General features: G+C 41.2%; 1 protein-coding gene across 2 annotated transcripts in view; it reads right to left on the minus strand.

The window, feature by feature from the left end:
* Positions 1 to 19,225, minus strand: part of LOC112248885 (protein prenyltransferase alpha subunit repeat-containing protein 1) — a 115,341-nt gene extending 96,116 nt beyond the window's left edge. Inside the window, exons 1-4 of one of the 2 annotated variants that reach the window (XM_042320813.1) lie at positions 18,907 to 19,214; positions 16,229 to 16,398; positions 9,650 to 9,716; positions 3,711 to 3,815 (exon numbers count right to left, since the gene is read on the minus strand). In XM_042320813.1, coding sequence (XP_042176747.1) covers positions 3,711 to 3,815; positions 9,650 to 9,716; positions 16,229 to 16,398; positions 18,907 to 18,989 — 425 coding nt within the window. In that variant the 5' untranslated portion in view covers positions 18,990 to 19,214. Of the gene's footprint in view, positions 1 to 3,710; positions 3,816 to 9,649; positions 9,717 to 16,228; positions 16,399 to 18,906 lie in introns of both variants that reach the window. The other variant, XM_024418280.2, reaches the window with a different exon arrangement.
* Positions 19,226 to 23,970: the final 4,745 nt, after the last annotated feature.

The raw sequence follows: 23,970 nt of genomic DNA on the forward strand, positions 1-23,970 counted from the left end.
AACCTAAGATGACCTGGGGTACTAATGTAAGAGATAACACGTAAAAAAAACAAAAAACTGCATAGTTTCCTAGGAACGCGAAGCGAGGCGGCCATCTCTGTCGGCGCCGGAAGTTCCTCCGCGGACAACGTATCGATATAGAAAGAGAGGCAGGGCTACGCGAGCGGTCCTGGTTATACCGAGATAACCTGAAGTATCTATAGTGCCCTGTCCAATCCAGGGAACGCTAACCACCTCTAGCACCCCGCTGCCGGCCAAGGGGCGGGTTCACATTCTCACGTTCACTTGTGAACCGTTGGGGGGGAGAACCCTTTGGGAGAGAGTGAACGTGAGAACGTAAACTCTTTCTCAAAGGGTTCACAGGTCTCTCTCTCAGAAGGTTTACAAGTGTCTCTCTCTCTTTCTCTCTCCCCCCAAAGGGTTCACAAGTCTCTCCCCCTCTTTCTCCACCCCAAAGTGTTCTTCCCCCCAAAGGGTTCACAAGTCTCTCTCTCTAAAAAACACAGGTAAACACAGCTACACAGGTAGTTAGAAAAGCTAAGGCTAGCTCTTTCCACGATAATAGAACATTTCAATAGGCATTTTTCTACTGCTGGCCATGCTTTCCACCCCGGTCAAAAGCCCTGCACTCCCCACAGCAACTCACCCAAGCCTCCCCCATTTCTCCTTCACCCAAATCCAGATAGCTGATGTTCTGAAAGAGCTGCAAAATCTGGACCCCTACAATCAGCTGGGCTAGACAATCTGGATCCTCTCTTTCTAAAAGTACCTGCCGAAATTGTTGCAACCCCTATTACCAGCCTGTTCAACCTCTCGTTCGTATTGTCTGAGATTCCCAAAGATTGGGAAAGCTGCCACGGTCATCCCCCTCTTCAAAGGAGGAGACACTCTAGACCCAAACTGCTACAGACCTATATCTATCCTACCCTGCCTTTCTAAGGCCTTCGAAAGCCAAGTTAACAAACAGATTACCGACCATTTCAAATCCCACCGTACCTTCTCTGCTATGCAATCTGGTTTCAGAGCAGGTCATGGGTGCACCTCAGCCACGCTCAAGGTCCTATCATAACCGCTATCGATAAGAGACATTACTGTGCAGCTGTATTCATCGACCTTGCCAAGGCTTTCGACTCTGTCAATCACCACATTCTTATTGGCAGACTCAACAGCCTTGGTTTCTCAAATGATTGCCTCGCCTGGTTCACCAACTACTTCTCTGATAGAGCTCAGTGTGTCAAATTGGAAGGCCTGTTGTCCGGACCTCTATGGGGGTCTCTATGGGGGTGCCACAGGGATCAATTTTCAGGCCGACTCGCTTCTCTGTATACATCAATGATGTCGCTCTTGCTGCTGGTGATTCTCTGATCAACCTCTACACAGACGACACCATTCTGTATACTTCCGGCCCTTCTTTGGACACTGTGTTAACTAACCTCCAGACGAGCTTCAATGCCATACAACTCTCCTTCCGTGGCCTCCAACTGCTCTTAAATGCAAGTAAAACTAAATGCATGCTCTTCAACCGATCACAGCATCACTACTCTGGACGGTTCTGACTTAGAATATGTGGAAAACTACAAATACCTAGGTGTATGTTAGACTGTAAATCTCCTTCCAGACTCACATTAAGCATCTCCAATCCAAAATGACATCTAGAATCGGCTTCCTATTTCGCAACAAAGCATCCTTCACTCATGCTACCAAACATACCCTCGTAAAACTGACCATCCTACCGATCCTCGACGATGTCATTTATAAAATAGCCTCCATCACTCTACTCAACCAATTGGATTCAGTCTATCACAGTGCCATCCGTTTTGTCACCAAAGCCCCATATACTACCCACCACTGCGACCTGTACGCTGTCGTTGGCTGGCCCTCGCTTCATTACCCGTCGCCAAACCCACTGGCTCTAGGTCATCTACAAGTCTCTGCTAGGTAAGGCCCCGCCTCATCTCAGCTCAATGTTCACCATAGCAGCACCTACCCGTAGCACGCGCTGCAGTAGGTATATCTCACTGGTCACTCCCAAAGCCAATTCCTCCTTTGGCCGCCTTTCCTTCCAGTTCTCTGCTGCCAATGACTGGAACAAACTGCAAAAATCACTGAAGCTGGAGACTCATATCTCCCTCACTAACTTTACGCACCAGCTGTCAGAGCATCTCACAGATCACTGCACCTGTACATAGCCCATCTGTAAACAGCCCTTCCAACTACCTCATCCCCATACTGTATTTATCTGGCTCCTTTGCACCCCAGTATCTCTACTTGCAGATCTACCATTCCAGTGTTTAATTGCTATATTGTATTTACTTTGCCACCATGGCCTTTTTTTTGCCTTTACCTCCCTTATCTCACCTCATTTGCTCACATCGTATATAGACTTGTTTATACTGTATTATTGACTGTATGTGTGTTTATTTCATGTGTAATTCTGTGTTGTTGTATGTGTCAATCTGCTGTGCTTTATCTTGGCCAGGTCGCAGTTGTAAATGAGAACTTGTTCTCAACTAGCCTACCTGGTTAAATAAATAAAAAATTAAAACCTGACTCTGTTACACCAGCTCTGTCAGGAGGAATGGGCCAAAATGCACCCAACTTATTATGGGAAGCTTGTGGAAGGCTACCCAAAACGTTTGACCCAAGTTAAACAATTTAATGGCATTGCTACCAAGAACTAATTGAGTATGTAAACTTCTGACCCACTGGGAATGTGATGAAATAAATAAAAGCTGAAATAAATCATTCTCTACACTATTATTCTGACATTTCACATTCTTAAAATAAAGAGGTGATCCTAACTGACCTAACGACAGGGAATTTCTACAAGGATTAAATGTCAGGAATTCTGAAACTGAGTTTAAATGTATTTGGCTAAGGTGAATGTAAACTTCCGACTTCAACTGTGTGTATGTGTTATGTGTGTAAGTGTGTGTAATTGTCCCTCTCTCTCCCTCTCTCTGTTTCTACCTGCTTTCTACCTCTAACCCCTCATCCTTCCTCCCTTTTCCCCCTCCTTCTACAATATACTGAATGAAACCAGTGTCATGCCAGTGACAATCATGTGACCATAATTTCCTAGGGTCCCTTGGGGCACGCAGGGTGTCTTTCTAATGGGATGTGATCCTACGGCCTACAGGCGTGGGCTTGGTCCTGATCTAACATGACGGTGTGGGGAACGGGGGGTGGGGGGTTAAACTGTGGGAAATAGGTTAGACCGTCCATCTCGCAAGAAAGATATCCCCACTCTCTCACTCCTTCTGTGCCTTCCTCTGTTTCTCTCCCCCCCCCTTTTCTCTCCAACCCACACTCTTACTTTCCTTCTCTCTTAATCCCTCATTAATTCTCTCCATCCCTTCTTCCCTCCCAGCTTGGGTTAGTGGTGGTAAATTGTATAACTTTACCTCATCAATAATATTTCAAAGATTTATTCTGTTGCCTGGTTTAGAGCCGAGAAGGGACTCAGTGGAGGCAGTAATGATTGGACCCGTTTAACCGTGTGTATGTGCATGTGACGTGTTTGAATGTGTGTTGTGTTGAAGTGTGTGAGGATTTACAGTGGAACCTATAAATGCCATCGTTTTATTTTGGTCCACTGGTGACTAAACATGCATCGTAAAACCGCCAGTTACAGTTTAATATTTTTAAATATTGAATGTGGACACACGCGCAGGCACACACCACACACACACACCCCTCTCCAGTCCTACCTGTGTATCCATGTCTCGGGGCTCTTGGGGAACTTGGTGAGGGCCAGTTTTCCCAGGTACAGGTCTCTCTCTGGATTTAGGGCGCCACATTGCAGCAGCTCCTTCCTGCCAAAACAGACAGAAGAGAGGAACTATTCAATGACTGTCAATCTCAATGTTCCCTACCGGATGTGAATGTTATGTTACTGCATTGGGCACATTTGTTTGCATGCTATTTGCATACTTGTTTTTGTTTTATGAAACACAAAAACTCACAGGAAAAATAAGTTGATCAAAGTTAGGCAAGTTTGAATTGATCAAAGTTAGGCAAGTTAGACCCTCAAAGACACTCAATGTACAAGCAAACACATTCACAGGCTAAATAGCCTACACCATAGTAGTGCTGACTACTTTTTTTATTATCTGCCAAATGAGCAAATGTTTGAAAGCGGCTAGGGCTTAATGAAATATACCAGGCAACGATTAGGTATGTGACCTTGACAGTTGGATACGTATTTTGTATGACAGAATGATTTGACCAGGGTGTTTGTTGTCTTCAGCCCTATTCGCAAGGGACTAATATTACAAGAGAACGTTGGTTATGTATTTATTACCCCAGAAAACGATTCGGACGGGATTTTTTTTTTTTTTCCCAAACCACCACCTGTAAGAATTTTTTTATTTTTCAAAGAATTGACAGCTATGACGAAAGCCTGGAGATTTTTCAACAAGTCTGGACGATAACAGGCCACACTGAAAACTTGAGCTTAGTTTCCAAGTGTCGCCATAATATTTGAATGAAGGAAGTGTAATCATAATCATTAGGATATTTTAGCGATCCACAGTAGGAGACATCCTAAATACCTCCCAGCCTTCAGATGTGGGCTAAACAGCGCATTTGCACTTGATATGCGTTTTAGGCTATGAATGACAAAGTGAACTTGTCATTTACCAATGTTTAGCTCAGTTGTATGCTGCATTATGATCTATTAACAGCAAGGTTTGCATTAAAATAGGCACAATATTTTTTTAGAATGCATTTGGCGATATTCAATTAAATCGTACGAAACGTAAAAATAAAAGCATTCACTGTGAAAGTTCACAGTTGAAGTCGGAAGTTTACATACACCTTAGCCAAATACATTTAAACTCAGTTTTTCACAACTCCTGATATTTAAACCTAGTAAAAATTCCCTGTCTAAGGTCAGTTAGGATCACCACTTTATTTTAAGAATGTGAAATGTCGGAATAATGAGAGAATTATTTATTTCAGCCTTTATTTCTTTCATCACATTCCCAGTGGGTCAGATGTTTACATACACTCAATTAGTATTTGGTAGCATTGCCTTTAAATTATTTAACTTGGGTCAAACGTTTCCGGTAGCCTTCCACAAGCTTCCCATAATAAGTCGGGTGAATTTTGGCCCATTCCTCCTGACAGATCTGGTGTAACTGAGTCAGGTTTGTAGGCCTCTTTGCTCACACACGCTTTTTCAGTTCTGCCCACAAATGTTCTAAAGGATTGAGGTCAGAGCATTGTAATGGCCACTCCAATACCTTGACTTTGTCCTTACGCCATTTTGCCACAACTTTGGAAGTATGCTTGGGGTCATTGTCCATTTGGAATCCCCATTTGCGACCAAGCTTTAACTGCTTGACTTATGTCTTGAGATGTTGCTTCAATATATCCACATAAATTTCCTCCCTCATGATGCCATCTATTTTGCAAAGTGCACCAGTCCCTCCTGCAGCAAAGCATCCTCACAACATGATGCTGCCACCCCGTGCTTCACGGTTGGGAAGGTGTTCTTCGGCTTGCAAGCCTCCCCCTTTTCCTCCAAACATAAAAATGGTCAATACGGCCAAACAGTTCTAGTTTTGTTTCATCAGACCAAAAAGTACAAACTTTGTCCCCATGTGCAGTTGCAAACCGTAATCTGGCTTTTTTATGGCAGTTTTGGAGCAGTGGCTTTTTCCTTGCTGAGCGACCTTTCAGGTTATGTCGATATAGGACTTGTTTAACTGTGGATATAGATACTTTTCTACCTGTGGATATAGATACTGTTCTACCTGTTTCCTCCAGCATCTTCACAAGGTTCTTTGCTTTGTTCTGGGATTGATTTGCACTTTTCACACCAAAGTACGTTCATCTCTTGGAGACAGAACGCATCTCCTTCCTGAGCGGTACGACAGCTACGTGGTCCCATGGTGTTTATACTTGGGTACTATTGTTTGTACAGATGAACGTGGTACCTTCAGGTATTTGGAATTGCTCCCAATTTTGAACCAGACTTGAGGTCTACAATTTTTTTCTGAAGTCTTGGCTGATTTCTTTTGATTTTCCCATGATGTCAAGCAAAGAGGCACTGAGTTTGAAGGTATGCCTTGAAATACATCCACAGTTACACATCCAATTGACTCAAATTATGTCAATTAGCTTATCAGAAGCTTCTAAAGCCATGACATAATTTTCTGGGATTTTCCAAGCTGTTTAAAAGGCACAGTCAATTTAGTGTATGTAAACTCCTGACCCACTGGAATTGTGATACAGTGAATTAGAATTGAAATAATCTGTCTGTAAACAATTGTTGGAATAATTACTTGTGTCATGCACAAAGTAGATAACCTAACCGACTTGCCAAAACTATAGTTTGTTAACAAGAAATTTGTGGAGTGGTTGAAAAACGATTTTTAATGACTCCAACCTAAGTGTATGTAAAAAATCCGACTTACGTTAATGAATGATTTACGCGTTAGCTAAGCATGCATATTTAGCCAATGTGAAATGGCTAGATAGTTAGTAGGTAATAACTGGATCATTTATTTTTTTGCCTCTTAAAATAATAGTAAATAAATATTATTGTTTGTTCTCTCTCATATACAGCTGTGGTTGAGAATAGCCTATGCCGAGGCTATAGACTTTAAACGTGCAACTTTAGGACAACACTTTCTTAAACTAGAATATTTGGGAAATAAGTTACTGTTCATAGCTTTAAAGCTGCAATTTGTAACATTTTGGGCAACCCGAACAAATTCACAAGGAAATGTGAGTTATAGATCTGTCATTATCATTGAAAGTAAGTCTAAGAAGAGGTAGATCTGTTATATGTGCACTGTTTTTATGCTTCCCGTTCTTAAGTTTGTTTTTCAGTCTTTTACCTTCGGTTTTGTACATCAGCTTCAAACAGTTGAAAATTCTATATTTTTGGTTATTGAACATATATTTCACAGCGGTTTAGATGGTACAATGATTCTCTACACTTGCTTGTTTTGTCACATAAACTGAAATTAGGAAAACTATTAGAATATTAGCAACCAGGAAATGGCACAGCAACTTCTGCATATTGCAACCTTTAACTTGTCTTAAAGCTTTTATGATCGGCTTTAGTAGGAGGATATGTTACTGGCTGAATTTGTCTGGCCCCCATGGATAATTTATTTCTAAATAAGCTTAAACTTGATTAAACTTGTCATTCGATTTTATTATAGGCTATTGACATTGTTCTCTCTCATTATTAGTCCCCTGGCTACCTTACGTTTTAAGGCTATTCAAATAAGGTTTTGAGATGTAACTCCGTTAGATTCATTGTTTTATTGGAAGAGGGCCATGCACAAAACGATGGAAGCGTAGCCAATAGCCCAAAGTCACTCATAGCCTATCAAATGGAGAGAGAATGGAATATAGGCCAAGTTTTTAAAAACAGCTAGACAAGATATTTATGTTCTACATTTTTTAAGGCTATAGCCTAAGGCCCATACATCCAACAGAGAGAGAGAAACAATCTTTTCTGACTGTACACTTTGGTAGGATTCTCCGCTTTGTCTGGCCTACATTCCTCTCTTAGCGTTCTGTAGAAAACATATTTATTGAAATAGGCTACAGCAAATAGAAATAGACAGATTACTCGGGAATGTCACTTGTGTGCTACCCCGCTGTGCACTGCGAGACTACGTTAAGTTCAAATAGACCATTGTCTGTCACATCACAATGTCGTCACCATTGACGAAGGCCGTCAATCATCGTCGGTAGACAATGCTTTCGGAATATCGCCCAACTCTAGTTCAGAGGGTTACTGGTTCAAGCCCAGGTTGGGGCAAGAAGAGGGAAAGAAGCAATACTGTTACACATGGTTATCTCAACTCCGAATTCATGGGTTGCAGCTCAATCACTCTGTTTCGTTGTTATTGTTATGAAAGTTCTACAGACGCCGCAGCATTGGTGGCCAAAAGTCGAGTGATGCCCAGTCATTTTGAACAGTGGCTAATGACTTTAGTCTAAATTACACTATAATGCAAAAGTGTTTGTGCTAAACCGCCACAAGGGGTGTCTGGCTGAATAAATTAAACTTTCTTTCAACTGCACTGTTCACAAATAAGCATTGAAATGCAGTAATGTGCTGTTCCTAATCTCACCGCTAGGTGTCCGCATTTGTCTTGAGTAGATATACTACAGTGTTTACAATAGTCAAAGGTCATGTAAACAAACACTTTATGGCAACCTCGCAATGAGAGTAAGTTATGACAAGTACAAGCTAGCTGTTCATTTACAACAATGTTTTCTCACAGAAACCATACGTACATTACATTGTAAAATGGCATGCGCGGATGACTGAAAACATTTATGCAGGCAAATGCTTGCCCCACTGGTTTTAGTCACACGTTCTAATTTATTTAGCTAGCAAACGTTAGCTACTTATCATGAATGCAAACACATGGCCTTAGTGATGAGGACAGGGCTGCTTGCTTGGTGAAGTGTTCTTCTAATTATTTACTTATTCATATACACTGGCTGTGACAAGCTATTCACCGTGAAACTACCATGCCTACTCTCGCTCACGTTGTGACCTAGGGCTGAATGATGTCAGGCAACCATTGACATTTTCAAAACATTACTGCAAATGAGCAGACGTATTTGTTTATTCTATGTATATAATATCGGTGCTTTATCTGTGGAATAAAGACTGATATCATTTTTTTTGTGAAAGGCTAATATCGGCTGATTATATCCGTCAACCGATTTATCAGTCTGGCTCTATTGGAGACTGAATCTCTTGAAACTTTGATGAAGACAGCTTGCTATCGAAACGTTGATAAATAAATTATTGTAATTAGTGTTAAGAAATGATTGCATCAAAGCTACCCGAGTGTGTGGCTTTTCCTTTTCTTTTGAAAGATAGTGAATGTCTAACATCAAACCGTGAGATTGAAATAGCTAGAAAGAAGAATAAAAGACTGATGCAATGAGATAATATACAGTGCATTCGGGAAAGTATTCAGGCCCCTTGACTTTTTTCACATTTTGTTATATTACAGCCTTATTCTAAAATGTATAAATAAATATTTTCCCTCATCAATATACACACACAATACCCCATAAAGACAAAGCAAAAACAAATATGAGGGGACTAAGCGGAGGTTCAAACAAGTAAAAAGCCAGCGTGGCCTAATTTCTTCAGAGCAGCTAAGAATTCTAGTTAACGTTTCAAAACAGTACTGACTGAAGCTTTCTAGAGAATGTCATTTAAAAAGCAGCCTCTGAGATCATAAGGAATACGTTTTGTTGCATGAAGAATTTATATCAAGGAATCTGGTAGTTTTTGTCTGTCTAGCTGATAGGGAGTGAGCGGGCGGAGTGGGTCTATTTACAGGACTTTGTTATTGCAGCCACAACATATATACACACGTAGCTTACACACAATAGGGCCGGCATGATACTAGTATAGCAATATTTTTTCCATGACAAAAATTCAAACATGAAGCAGAACGAAAGCTTTGGTCCTTTCTAAACCTGCTGTATGTAAAATATTGCATGCTATAACTTGGAAAATAAATAAATGTGACTCTGGATGACAAAATAATGTTTGTTTCCAATACTAACGAGTTTTACGATACTGCTATCGTCCTGGACCTAATACACAACACAGCTGGTGGAAGCTGGAGTCATTGGTTGGTGTCCATACCTCACATTCCAAGCGGTGGTAAAGTCTGAGTTGAGCAGCAGCAGAGTGCAAGTAATGTCCACCAGAGCTGGAAGAGGGAGAGACAGAGACAGGTTAGCATATCAAGTGATTATTTGAAGTACAATTAAAGCTGTCTATAATGCCCATTTTTCTCAGCAAAATACATTCTGGCTGTCCAAAAGGGTAACAAAAGGACCAGACCAACTGAAAATTTGGACACATCCCCAAAGCTCATCTATATGATTAAAACTAGAGCCAACCGATAAATCGGTTAACCAATATTATCGGCAAAATTAGCCTTTCACATATTCTACAGATAAAGCACCGATATTGTGTACATAGAATGAACAAATATGTCTGCTCATACATGTCACGCTGTAGAATGATAGGAGACAGGCGCAGGAATACATAATAGTTTTTTTTTTATTTCTCCACCTAAAATAAAGTATGTCATGAAAACGACGGGGACGAAGCCCAAAACAAACACGTGTGTGTGTGTGTATATATAAAAACACAGGGATGCAACCCAAACAAAAGAGTGAGATGTAAACCTCTAAATAATACACAGGACTAGACCCGTAATAACAAGTGCACAATAACACATAGCACGAAAGCCGATACAACAGAGCGAAGTGTTGTGGATGAATCAGAATTAGTTGGGTAACATAGATAAATAAGATGTTTTATTTATTTTCATAATATGCTTATGTGAGATGCTTGTCATTAGAATGTCTCCTTTTGGACTATACTGTTGTCAGTTGCATTTTTCCCTTCTCAGCTAGGGAAAAGTCACTTGGGGCCCAGAGAGGGGAGAGGTCAGGTTTGAACATTGTCTTCATATGTGAATGTATCTGTTAAACCATGTGAAGGGCTTCACAATGTCTGTACGCCAGTCACTCCCTCCTTTTCCCATTGGGGGGAGGAGTATGGCCGTGTCTGGAACCCCTCTAATGTTGCACTTATCTTTCATAGTACATGACCTAGAGGCTCACTCCCTTCAGTGAGCTTGTCCAGGAGGGGCTGTTCTTCAGATGGGAGTATCTAAAGTTGACAATTGATATATGCCATTGGATGAGGTAATGTTTTGGTACTATAAAGTACTGGGAACGAGAATAGAACCTTGTCTTAGAGACCAAACTGAACGATAATTTATAGCTAATGCTATCTGGCTATGGGATACTCCTCTCTCAAGTAAAAGTCATTCTTTGTGAACTATTCCTAAGATGTGTGGTTCGTCATGTAAGTTGAGAGGGGTGTTTCTTGGCTATAAAAGATCTTGGAATTCTCTTATAGGCACTCTCAGAATTCATTATAGAAACTGAATTGATCTGAGAGTCAAAGGGCTATGGTGAAGGTCAAATCATTAAAGATGAAGTTTAAGTATAACTCTGACTGGTGTGTGATTTGTAAACTCTCCTCATTTAGTGATACAGGAAATTACCACGACAAAAAGGGACTCACAAGACCAACGGACATGGGGACAATAATCGACAAGGACAATGGGGAACAGAGGGCACAAACAGTTGAAGTTGGAAGTTTACATACACCAAAGCCAAAAACATTTAAACTCAGTTTTTTACAACTCCTGATATTTAATCCTTGTAAAAATTCCCTGAATTAAGTCAGTTAGGATCACCACTTTATTTTAAGAATGTGAAATGTCAGAATAATAGTTGAGAGAATTATTTATTTCAGCTTTAAATTACAGTATTTCATCACATTCCCAGTGGGTAAGAAGTGTACATACAGCTTGGAAAAGTCCAGAAAAATGATGTCATGGCTTTGGAAGCTTCTGACAGGCTAATTGACATCATTTGAGTCCGTTGGAGGTGTACCTTTGGATGTTTTTCAAGGCATATCTTCAAACTCAGTGCCTCTTTGCTTGACATCATGGGAAAATCAAAATAAATCAGCAAAGACCTCAGAAAAAAAAACTGTAGACCTCCACAAGTCTGGTTCATTCTTGGGAGAAATGTCATAATGCCTGAAGGTACCCCGTTCATCTGTACAAACAATAGTATGCAAGTATGAACGTACTTTGGTGCAAAAAGTGCAAATCATCCCAGAACAACAGCAAAGGACCTTGTGAAGATGTTGGAGGAAACAACAGGTACAAAAGTATCTATATCCACAGTAAAATGAGTCCTATATCGACATAACCTGAAAGGCCGCTCAGCAAGGAAGAAGCCACTGCTCCAAAACCGCCATAAAAAAGCCAGACTACGGTTTGCAACTGCACATGGGGACAAAGACCGTACTTCTTGGAGAAATGTCCTCTGGTCTGATGAAACAAAAATAGAACTTTTTGGTGATAAATGACCATTGTTATGTTTGGAGGAAAAAGGGGGAGGCTTGCAAGCCGAAGAACACCATCCCAACCGTGAAGCACGGGGGAGGCAGCCTCATGTTGTGGGGTGCTTTGCTGCAGGAGGGACTGGTGCACTTCACATAATAGATGGCATCCTGAGGGAGGAAAATTACGTGGATAAATTGAAGCAACATCTCAAGACATCGGTCAGAAAGTTAAAGCTTGGTCGCAAATGGATCTTCCAAATGGACAATGACCCCAAGCATACTTCCAAAGTTGTGGCAAAATGGCTAAGAACAATAAAGTCAAGGTTTTGGAGTGGCCATCACTCATCACACAAGCCCTGACCTCAACCCTATAGAAAATGTGTGAGCAGAACTGAAAAAACATGCGTGAGCAAGGAGGCCTACAAACCTGACTCAGTTACAACAGCTGTGCTACCAAATACTAATTGATTGTATGTAAACTTCTGACCCACTGGGAATGTGAAGAAAGAAATAAAAGCTGAAATAAATCACTCTCTCTACTATTATTTTGACATTTCACATTCTTAAAACAATGTGGTGATCCTAACTGACCTAAAAAAATGAATTTTTACACGGATTAAATGTCAGGAGTAGTGAAAAACTGAGTTTAAATGTATTTGGCTTAGGTGTATGTAAACTTCCAACTTCAACTGTATGTGCCCTCTGTTCCCCACTGTCCTTGTCGATTATTGTCCCCAAGTCCGTTGGTCTTGTGAGTACCTTTGCTCTGTTGTATCGGCTTTCGTGCTATGTGTTATTGTGCACTTGTTATTACGGGTCTAGTCCTGTGTATTATTTAGAGGTTTACGCCTCGCTCTTTTGTTTGGGTTGCATCCCTGTGTTTTTATATATACACACACACACACACGTGTTTGTTTTGGGCTTCGTCCCGGTCGTTTTCATGATGTACTTTATTTTAGGTGGAGAAATTTAAAAAACTATTACGTATTCCTGCGCCTGTCTCCTATCATTCTACAGCGTGACATGTATGAGCAGACATATTTGTTCATTCTATGTACACAATATCGGTGCTTTATCTGTGGAATATGTGAAAGGCTAATATCGCACGATAATATCGGTTAGCCGATTTATCGGTCGGGCTCTAGGTTTAATCATATAGATGAGCTTTGGGGATGTGTCAAAATTTTCAGTTGGTCTGGTCCTTTCGTTACCCTTTGGACGGCCAGAATGTATTTTGCCAAGACAAATGGGCATTATAGACAGCTTTAATTGTACTTCAAATAATCACTTGATATGCTAACCTGTCTCTGTCTCTCCCTCTTCCAGCTCTGGTGGACATTACTTGCACTCTGCTGCTGCTCAACTCAGACTTTACCACCGCTTGGAATGTGAGGTATGGACACCAACCAATGACTCCAGCTTCCACCAGCTGTGTTGTGTATTAGGGCCAGGACGATAGCAGTATCGTGATACTCATTAGTATCGTGGTAAGTAAATAAAACATGAAGCGAATTTTACTTCTTCAGGAAAACAGACCTAATCTTGGAAACAAACATTATGCTGTCATCCAGAGTCACATTTATTTATTACAGCAGGTTTAGAAAGGACCAAAGCTTTCGGTCTACTTCATGTTTTAAGTTTTGCCATGGAAAAAATATTGCAATACTAGTATCATCCCGGCCCTATTGTGTGTAAGCTACGTGTGGCTGCAATAACAAAGTCCTGTAAATAGACCCACTCCGCCCGCTCACTCCCTATCAGCTAGACAGACAAAAACGACCAGATTTCTTGATATAAATTCTTCATGCAACAAAACGTATTCCTTATGATCTCAGAGGCTGCTTTTTAAATGACATTCTCTAGAAAGCTTCAGTCAGTACTGTTTTGAAATGTTAACTAGAATTCTTAGCTGCTCTGAAGAAATTAGGCCACGCTGGCTTTTTACTTGTTTGAACCTCTGCTGAGTCCCCTCATATTTGTTTTTGCTTTGTCTTTATGGGATATTGTGTGTGTATATTGATGAGGGAAAACATTTATTTATACATTTTAGAATAAGGCTGTAATATAACAAAATTGAAAAAAGTCAAGGGGCCTGAATGCTTTCCGAATGCACTGTATATTGTCTCATTGCATCAGTCTTTTATTCTTCTTTCTAGCTATTTCAATCTCACGGTTTGATGTTAGACATTCACTATCTTTCAAAAGAAAAGTAAAAGCGAGCCAGGCCTAATCGCCCAACATCAGTACCTGACCACCTCTTGTTTGTGAACACCTCGTTTGTGAACACCGTGCTTTTAATAATGTACAGCCAAAATCCGACCATAGAAAAAAAGCAAAGATTTCCTGATATGCCATTGATACCAGCATTTCCTCTTCTACTGTCCAAAAGTATTAAGGCACAATAATGTGATCTGTTTCATCAGCCTCATCTTTGTATTTAAACATTTTAGTATGGAACCACTGTTTTATGCATTTGATATTTTTCTGCTCTATCATCCCGCAACTGTTCCAACGTGTGTTTTAAACAGTCCCAGACATATATTTTTAATCATCCCCCGGATGACGGGACACTAGGGCTGGGCGATATGGACAAAATCTCATATCCCGATATAGATCATTTCATATCACGATATAGCGCATTTTCTGTAAATTCAATTAATAAATAGTTTGTATAAAATGACCACATGTAAAGGCCTATTTCTTATTACATTTTGAATTATACTCAACAAATAAAAGGTACTTAGTCATATTTGATTATTTATCCTTTTATTTAGAGCCTTGGTGCAAATTTATAATAATGTATAAAATCTAAAAAGGTAAATAGAAAACACTTCAACTATAGTTGCAAACAAAATAAATATAGGCCTAAAATATATATTTTGAGAGATTGACTGTTTTGCATGTCAATTAATACCTGTCACATATCAATTTGCATTTGGTACCTTGGGTAGAGTGTTAGCACCAACTCACGAAACCCCTGTTTCTCGACCGTGTAAATTGGGGCCATGTCTTTGCAGATGTAAATTGTAATCTCCTTCCATGGAGGAGACATAATCAAGCTAGTCGTCTTGACTACTTTCTTGTCTCTTTCGCTCTTGCATCAAAGGTTTAAAAAGTTTTAATAGGAGACAGAATGCAACCGGATCACCATCTAATTGGCATTCACATAACTCTTATAGATTTTCCACATGGACGGGGATATTGGAAATTTAATCAAAGTTTACTGGAGGACAACTTATTTTTAACTATTGGATCCTTAAAAAATACAACTTTTACATTACCCTGCAGCTTACCTATAAAATGGGCTGATGGTGAGTAGACATACTCGGTATTCATATCACAAAAGATATAAATATGCTCCACAATAAATTTCAATAGAAAACTTGTAAAAACAGACAAGATCCTGCAACCATGAAGAGGTAAACACCTGTCTATTTATGGAAAAATTGCCCTGATTAACTCCTTAGTCATATCTCAGTTTACTCACTTACTTATGGCGCTGCTTACTCCTGCTGATTCATTTTTCAAATCATATGAGCAAAAAATATTTTGCTTTATCTGGAACGCTAAACCAGACAAAATAAAACGAGCCTATCTATATCCTATCTATATAATGAATATGAATTGGGTGGGTTGAGATTATTAAATATAAAAGTACTAAACCTCTCTCTAAAAGCTTCACTCATTCAAAAGTTGTATTTGAACCCTCTTAGAGGGTTCGGGTTTCACAAGATTCAAGTTGGGGGTTTGTTTTGAGCACTCGACTGTACTTTTTTGGGTCTCATCCGTAGACTCTCGCTGTATTGTTTCACATGATTCTTGCGTAGGTGGTAAAGGAGGTTAGTGGTGTTTGAGCCTGTTGTCGGGACCAGCCTGTGGCATATTTTGCAGAGGATGGTTTTCTGGTCCTTGTCAGACTTTTCATACCCAAACCACATCCATGCGACCTAAGTAGCCCCTCTTTTAGGTATGAGGTCTGTGTCTCTGTGCTCTGTGTAACGTTCACTCTCCTCCGTGTTTGTTTGTGTTGCAAATTTCCTTCCACACGGCACGCAAAGCATTATCCAATTGATAAAAAATATTGCAGTAAAGAGTGTGATTTGCGACACAATTAAATAAACGATACAGCATAATATGAAACGATAGAAAAACGTCTATCGTCACACAATATTATATCGTCATATCGCCCAGCCCTACAGGACACCCTTAATTTCGAGCCCTGGGGTGTGCGTGTCTCAGTGGACTAAGGAAAATGGATAAAGAATAAATAATTCTTCTTCTTACCTTCCCTGTCCAGCCACTGTTTGCGCTGCCTGTAGAGCAGTAGTTTGTTGTGGACATAGGGTAGCAGGAACTTGACACACCAGCTCTCCACCCCCAACTTGTTCTCTACCAAGACGATGGGGCTGCGGTTGTACCTGGCCTCAGGACACAGGATCAGACCTATCTCATCACTAGGAAGGGGAGGGGGGAGGAGAGAGAGAGTGTGAACCTGCATGCTCATTGCTCTAACACAACAACTACACAAACACATACACACGTTCTCTGATACCCATGCTCTCTAACATGCATGCTCACACATACATAACCTTTTAACCTCTAGACTCAACAGAACCCCTGTCTGATGGTGGGCTTTATTCACTGCCTGGCTTATGGAGTAGGGACCCTTGTACTTAGCCTAAATGTCTCTAGTTGAAGGAGCAGGAGCACACTTTAGATGCCCAATACAACACTGGTCTGGAGTACGGGGCACAAGCCTTGTAGAGAGAAGCCTAGTTTGCACAAGTGCATCTCCAGAGAGTCTACGCCTCACTGAGCACACAACATAACTGGTTTGCCTCAAACTGCGGTGCGCGCACACACATACAGTCCCCTTTGCAGCAGGGCCATGTTCAGTAAGCAAAATGGATTGGAATGTTTCAGATAGAAATGTCACAAATAGAACTGGAGTGATTCCTTATTCTACATGTCAGAGTGGCATGTTTGCTCTATATTTTTTTTAGATGGATGCCACCAACTGAAAAACCTAGTGGGGAAATTGTTGGTATGGAACCCTGGTGTGTGTATGCACACAGCACAGCATAGCGCTCAGCACAGGTCACTCACATCACCAGAGGGATTGAGCCTATACAAACACTACTAATCAGGCTTAGATATTATTTTTATTGAAGGATGTTTTGCCCTGTAAAAATGCCTTCAATTTATTAAGTAGAAATGTACTCAGTTCAAATAAGTTCAGACAGGTCTGTGTATGTTCTACTTCTGATAAACTGGAACTGAAATGTGCATCAAATCAATTTTATATGAAAAGTTATATTTTACATTCCATTGTGCCTTGTACTGCGAAGCCTCTTTTGATATCTCTCAAAATAGGCTGGTGGTTATGAGTTGGCTACCAAAACATGGAGATGCAAATGAAAGGGAAAAGATCTGGCCTACTCAGCATCAAGTTGAAGCATTCACACCCTGTTCTTAAATGAGCTACAGAATGTAGGCCAGTTCTAATTTAGAACACTCAGTCGGAGAAGCTTCTAAACAGAATACATCTAGCGAGCTGACACTCTTCTAAGCCCAACAAGGCATTATTTACCATGTTATTATAACAATATATAAAAAATATTACCAAGTAATAAAATGATCATTATTGGATATGATTAGCTAACAACTTGAAAAGCGTAGTAGCTATGTCATCACCAGAGTAGATCCCCATTGGAATCGAAACAGCAGGTGTGAAACTTGACAGGTTTCTGAGATAAGATGATAGATAAAACATATATGAATCACAGAGCCAAACTCATCAGTCAACGCTAGGGTGAGGGATGACAACTAATCTCAATAAAAATATAAATACAACATGCAAAGTGTTGGTCCCATGTTTAATTAGCTGAAATAAAACACCCTAGAAATGTTCCATATGCACAAAAATCTGACAAGTATTTATGTCTGCAATAAAGCTATTTTGTGGGGGAAAACAATTTCCAATTTGGTGGGCCTGGCTCCCAAGTGGGGGTCGGCCTATGCCCTCCCAGGCCCACCCATGGCTGTGCCCCTGCCCAATCATGTGAAATCCATAGATAACGACCGATTTAATTCATTTCAATTGACTTATTTCCTTGTATGAACTGCAACTCAGTAAAATCTATGAAATTGTTGCATGTTGTGTTTATATTTTTGTTCAGTATAGTGAAGACACATTTTGGATACAAAGGTGTCAGAACTTTGCGTATAGGTAGCCTAGTGGTTAGCGCGTTGAACTTGTAACCGAAAGGTTGCAAAATCGAATCCCCGAGCTGACAAGATACAAATCTGTCGTTCTGCCCCTGAACAAGGCAGTTAACCCACTTTTCATAGGCCGTCATTAAAAATAAGAATTTGTTCTTAAATGACTTGCCTAGATAAATAAAGGTGTAAAAAAAAATCTGGAAATGTCACTCCCACAACAGGCTATGACGTTACATGCGAGAGGGAGAGTCGCGAGCCGCAGACTGTTCCAACACTATTTAGCTGGCTATATACTTTAATTTGTGGTCAAAACAAACACTTTCTGATCACGTGATTTATGCATGCCATTCCAGAGCTGGGAATAACAAGGCTGGGTCAACTTTTTATGCAAATCAAGTAGCTAGCCTTTTTTTGGCTAATGAATAGTAGCTAGCTACTAAGTGGCAAACGAATTCCGCTGCACAGTCAAAGATATATCCTCTGCAACGTATGGCTAAATGTATGCAAATACACAAACTAGGCTACCCTCCGGGCTCTGCAGATTGCTTTTTATCCTGAATGTTTGCTTGCTTGCTGGACAACAAACTGTGATGGTTAGATAGCTAACGTTCGTTAGCTTGCTAATAAAGCAGCAAATGATAGCCATCTCGTTCGAGCATCATGCCATGATTAGTTTGCTGTTATCTTGTAGCTAGCTAATCGTACTCGTTATTTACGATAAATTGGATAATGCTACGTACATATTGGGATTTCTCTTGAAGGCGTTATTGATATCTTTGACAACTCTCTGGACCAAGACATCCTCCTCCTCCGACTCTGCCATTTTTGTGCACTGATGACGTCAATGAAATCTCTCACGTTCATTCGGGTCATTAAAAATGAACACACTAGGCAAAAATCTTTGATGAACATGTTTAAAACAAGTTTCACCATGGTAACATTGTAGCAACAATTCTTACGCCAACTCTGCCACACCAGGGCGGGCCGTCACTAGATACCAGACACAAAGTCATAAACCCCGCCTATTTCTACAATGTATCTTCTTAAAATCTGATTTTAAACCTAACCTTAACCACACTGCTAGCCTTACGCCTGACTTTAAACCAAGACCAAAAAGCAGTGGCGTGCCTGGGGCCTGGGCCTTCAGTGAGGTCCTACACAGTCCCACCCGAATTAATCCACCTCTTATTACCATCATTATGATGCCATGGCTGGTTTTAAGTTCCTCGGCATACACATCACAGACAAACTGAATTGGTCCACTCACACAGACAGCATCGTGAAGAAGGCGCAGCAGCGCCTCTTCAACCTCAGGAGGCTGAAGAAATTCGGCTTGTCACCAAAAGCACTCACAAACTTCTACAGATGCACAATCGAGAGCATCCTGGCGGGCTGTATCACCGCCTGGTACGGCAACTGCTCCGCCCTCAACCGTAAGGCTCTCCAGAGGGTAGTGAGGTCTGCACAACGCATCACCGGGGCAAACTACCTGCCCTCCAGGACACCTACACCACCCGATGTTACAGGAAGGCCATAAAGATCATCAAGGACATCAACCACCCGAGCCACTGCCTGTTCACCCCGCTATCATCCAGAAGGCGAGGTCAGTACAGGTGCATCAAAGCTGGGACCGAGAGACTGAAAAACAGCTTCTATCTCAAGGCCATCAGACTGTTAAACAGCCACCACTAACATTGAGTGGCTGCTGCCAACACACTGACAATGACACTGACTCAACTCCAGCCACTTTAATAATGGGAATTGATGGGAAATGATGTAAATATATAAACAATGCTACCTTATATAATGTTACTTACCCTACATTATTCATCTCATATGCATACACATATACTGTACTCTATATCATCGACTGCATCCTTATGTAATACATGTATCACTAGCCACTTTAACTATGCCACTTTGTTTACATACTCATCTCATATGTATATACTGTACTCGATATCAGCTACTGTATCTTGCCTATGCTGCTCTGTACCATCACTCATTCATATATCCTTATGTACATATTCTTTATCCCCTTACACTGTGTATAAGACAGTAGTTTTGGAATTGTTAGTTAGATTACTTGTTGGTTATTACTGCATTGTCGGAACTAGAAGCACAAGCATTTCGCTACACTCGCATTAACATCTGCTAACCATGTGTATGTGACAAATAAAATTTGATTTGATTTTGATTTGATTTGGCTCTGGACACTATACATTTAGACAGAAACGCAGTATAACCAGGCGTTGCGTCGCACCCAAAGCAGTTTCACCGTGATGATAAAGACACATAACTATTCAGTGAAAATAAAATTAAGAAAACAAATAATTTGTAACATAGGCTATTTGCCATTTTATTTAGCTAATATATAGGCTATGTAATATTAACGAAATAAAATTTGAAACATACATACATATTTAATAAAAAATCAAATGCATTGTATTTGCACTCACCAAAATCCATCCTCCTTTTTTTCCGCAAGAAGACTTCAATGACTGTTGTACAGTCTATCTGTGCGTTTTAGTTCCACCAATAAGTCCTTTTCTATCTACATGGAGGCTAATGCTGAAAGCCGAGTCTGTCCAGTAGCATTTCTGGAATACGTTTTGATTCGCTTTAAGGCCGAGAATGACTGCTCGACAGAAGCCGTGGACACAGGGATGGTCACTGTCACACATGCCAATGTGTAAAGTTGCCCCATGTCCTCATTCAGATATTTCTGCTTAAGGAGATCAGAGGGACTTTTCCCTTCAAAATCAGTCATAGCATACATTACAGTCAGTTCTGTTTTTAGCTTGGATAGGTCGAACAGTGTTCAGTGACTCTCTGTTAAGTTGGAGAAGGCTGTTTGCGAGAATTTTTTTCCGGTAGGTCTGAAAGTGCTGGGGGTCCAGGAGGGGGAGAAACATTAATTTTTCGTGGTCTTGAAACCTGTTTCGTATCTGGCAAAGAATGTTGTCCAGAATATTGCTGTGGAGTTGTTGGTAGTATGTGCGAGGGTCTCCTTGTGCTGGGCTTCTGCGTGCGCTGGGTGAACTTGAGATGCGCGCTGTGTCATCGTAGATTTGACTGAACCTGCGCCTCTCTCGATCAATTGTAATAATAGGCATTCCCAGCAGTACAGATTGCAGTGCTTCTCGGAGCCTGTGAGCCATTGATAGCGCTCGTAGTTGGAACATTGAAAGTGGGAAACGAACCCCTTGTCGGCGTCGGGCGACCTCTCCTTACAATGTCTAACTTTTCTTGAAAAGTTCGTCTTGAGAATGGCGTTATAATTATATCCTCGACCAAATCGATATCTTCTCCTCCTTCCGCCATTGTGGGTTGAAAAAACAGCTTAGTAGTAGCAAATTCATTTGTTTATCAAATTCAGATTCCTAGTTCTGAGGTTCTGCATAGACCTGCCCATAGGACCTGCCTCTCAATATTGGTAATCCAATCAAAAGACGTGCACGCACTACGCCTGCTAGCTGGCTCCTGTGTAACACTGGAGCCAGCCAGCAGACGTACAATAGCCAACTCTAAAGCTGATTGGTTGACACTAAATTTTCATTTCCATTCACTTTAAGCTACAAGCGCCCGCACTGTTGATTCTGAAGGCCTGAGGACAGATTTTAGACCCCTGGCAACACATGATGGCTGAATATGATTGGATAAAAGATCTAACATAAAGACCAGCCCTCCAAATCTCAACCTGGGGCTGGAAGCAGTGCAACCAAGAGGAAAGCTATGAAATTAAGAGTACTCTCTGGGGAATAATTAAATATATATTTGTGGGAAAATATATATGTTTTAAAATTATATTCTGATGATGTTTAGGCCAGCAGAGAAGGCCTTGCTGGCCCTGACGGCCCACCACTGCCAAAAAGCCACAAAGACCGTTTTGACTTTGTGGCTGTGGTAACTAGTGAAAAACCTCAATGTTGGTACTGTACTCAAAAATCAACTGAAAAAAACATCAGTGATCTTTAGTTCAGAAATCCGGGGCATACCCTAACTTTCATTTATCACTTGTACTGCATAACGACACTTCAAAGAAGGGACTCGAAGCCATCCTTTATCAGCAGCAGGATGGGAAGTTGAGAGTAATCGGGTATGGATCAAGAAAATTAACACCAGCTGAGAGGAACTACAATTTGCACAGCGGAAAGCTTGAGTTCCTTGCTCTAAAATGGGCAGTGTGTGAAAAGTTTAGGGACTACCTATGCTACACCCCGTACTTCACCATTTATACAGATAACAACCCACTAACCTAAGTCATGAGCACCGCAAAGCTTAATGCTGTCGGCCACCGCTGGGTTGGAGAACTGTCAGATTTCCGGTTCAACATTAAGTACAGGCCTGGAAAAATAAATATAGATGTGGATACATTGTCTTGTATCTCCATGGACATCAATCAATATGTGACAGAATGCACTGAGGAGCTGTAACAGGACTTTGTGCGTGCAAAGAGGGAAGGGAGCCAAGCGGCCCAGAGGAAGGATGTGGCCTGGATCACTGCCCTCCACAATCTCCTCTGTAGACTCCAGTCATCAGCCCAGTGCACTTCTGCCAATGATAGGTCATGACGAGCTGGTGAAAGCACCGCGTGAAGATCCAGCCATTGGAGAGATTGTAAAGCTTAAGGAGACTGCTACAGTAGTTACTGATGAAATGAGAAAAGTGGTGAACTGGGTCACAAGGAAGATATTCTATGAGTGGAGCAAACTGCACCTGGAGAATGGGCTCCTATATAGACCGACCAACAGCTCGTCCTTCCTGTAAGGTACAGACCGGTAGCCCTTAAACATCTCCATGATGACATGGGACACATTGGTACCAAAAGAGTACTCCACCTTGCGAGAGGTTCTACTGGCCATATATCGAGAACTATGTCACAAGGAAATGTCAGTGCATAAAGCTGAAGAAACCTGTCATGCATGTGCGAGCACCTATGGGTAGCATCATATCTAGCTCACCCCTGGAGCTCGTCTGTATGGATTACTTACATCTGGAGACCAGCCAAGGAGGTACTGAGTACATCCTGGTGGTGGTTGATCATTAATTTACCAGATTTGCTCAAGCTTACCAGACAAAGAACAAGTCCAGACGGACTGCAGCAGAGCTTACCTTTAATGACTTCCTACCCCGATTTGGATACCCCTTGAAACTGCATAATGATCAGGGTCAGGAGTTTGAAAATGTCCTGTTCCAGCAGCTATCAGGGGATGGCCATTCCAGAACATCACCATACCATCCCCAAGATAAGCCAGCTGAGAGATTTAACCGCACCTTGCTACAGATGTTGCGAATGCTGGCAGACAAAGAGAAGGAGAGATGGAAGGACCATCTTCCACAAATTGTACATGCATTCAACTTCACCCGGCATGAGTCCATTGGTTACTAACCCTACTATCTGCTCTACGGTCATCAACCACACCTTCCAGTGGACTTGTTGTTTGGCTTGTTGGGAGAGAGAGACCGGAAGATGAAAGGGGCAGTTCTGTAACCTGGAGACCGAGTTCTGGTTAGGCACCTCAGTGAGCCGAGAGGGCCCGGGAAGCTAAAATCATACTGGGAAGGAAGGAACAGTTTGCAGACAATCTGGTAGACATAGTTCATTCCGAGGTTGGAGACAGGCATAAAACCAGAACACTGCACCGAAACTTGTTACTACTTGTGAATTACTTACCGGTTGAACCTCCACCACCGCTCCTAAACCAGCACCAAAGAAGTGATCTATGCAGAGAAACAGACAGTCAAGAGTCAGTGATGTGGAAGAACACACTCACAATGGGGACACATCTGACTTGGATGAT

This window comes from Oncorhynchus tshawytscha, linkage group LG04 (genome assembly GCF_018296145.1).
Source record: "Oncorhynchus tshawytscha isolate Ot180627B linkage group LG04, Otsh_v2.0, whole genome shotgun sequence".
Taxonomy (NCBI): domain Eukaryota; kingdom Metazoa; phylum Chordata; class Actinopteri; order Salmoniformes; family Salmonidae; genus Oncorhynchus; species Oncorhynchus tshawytscha.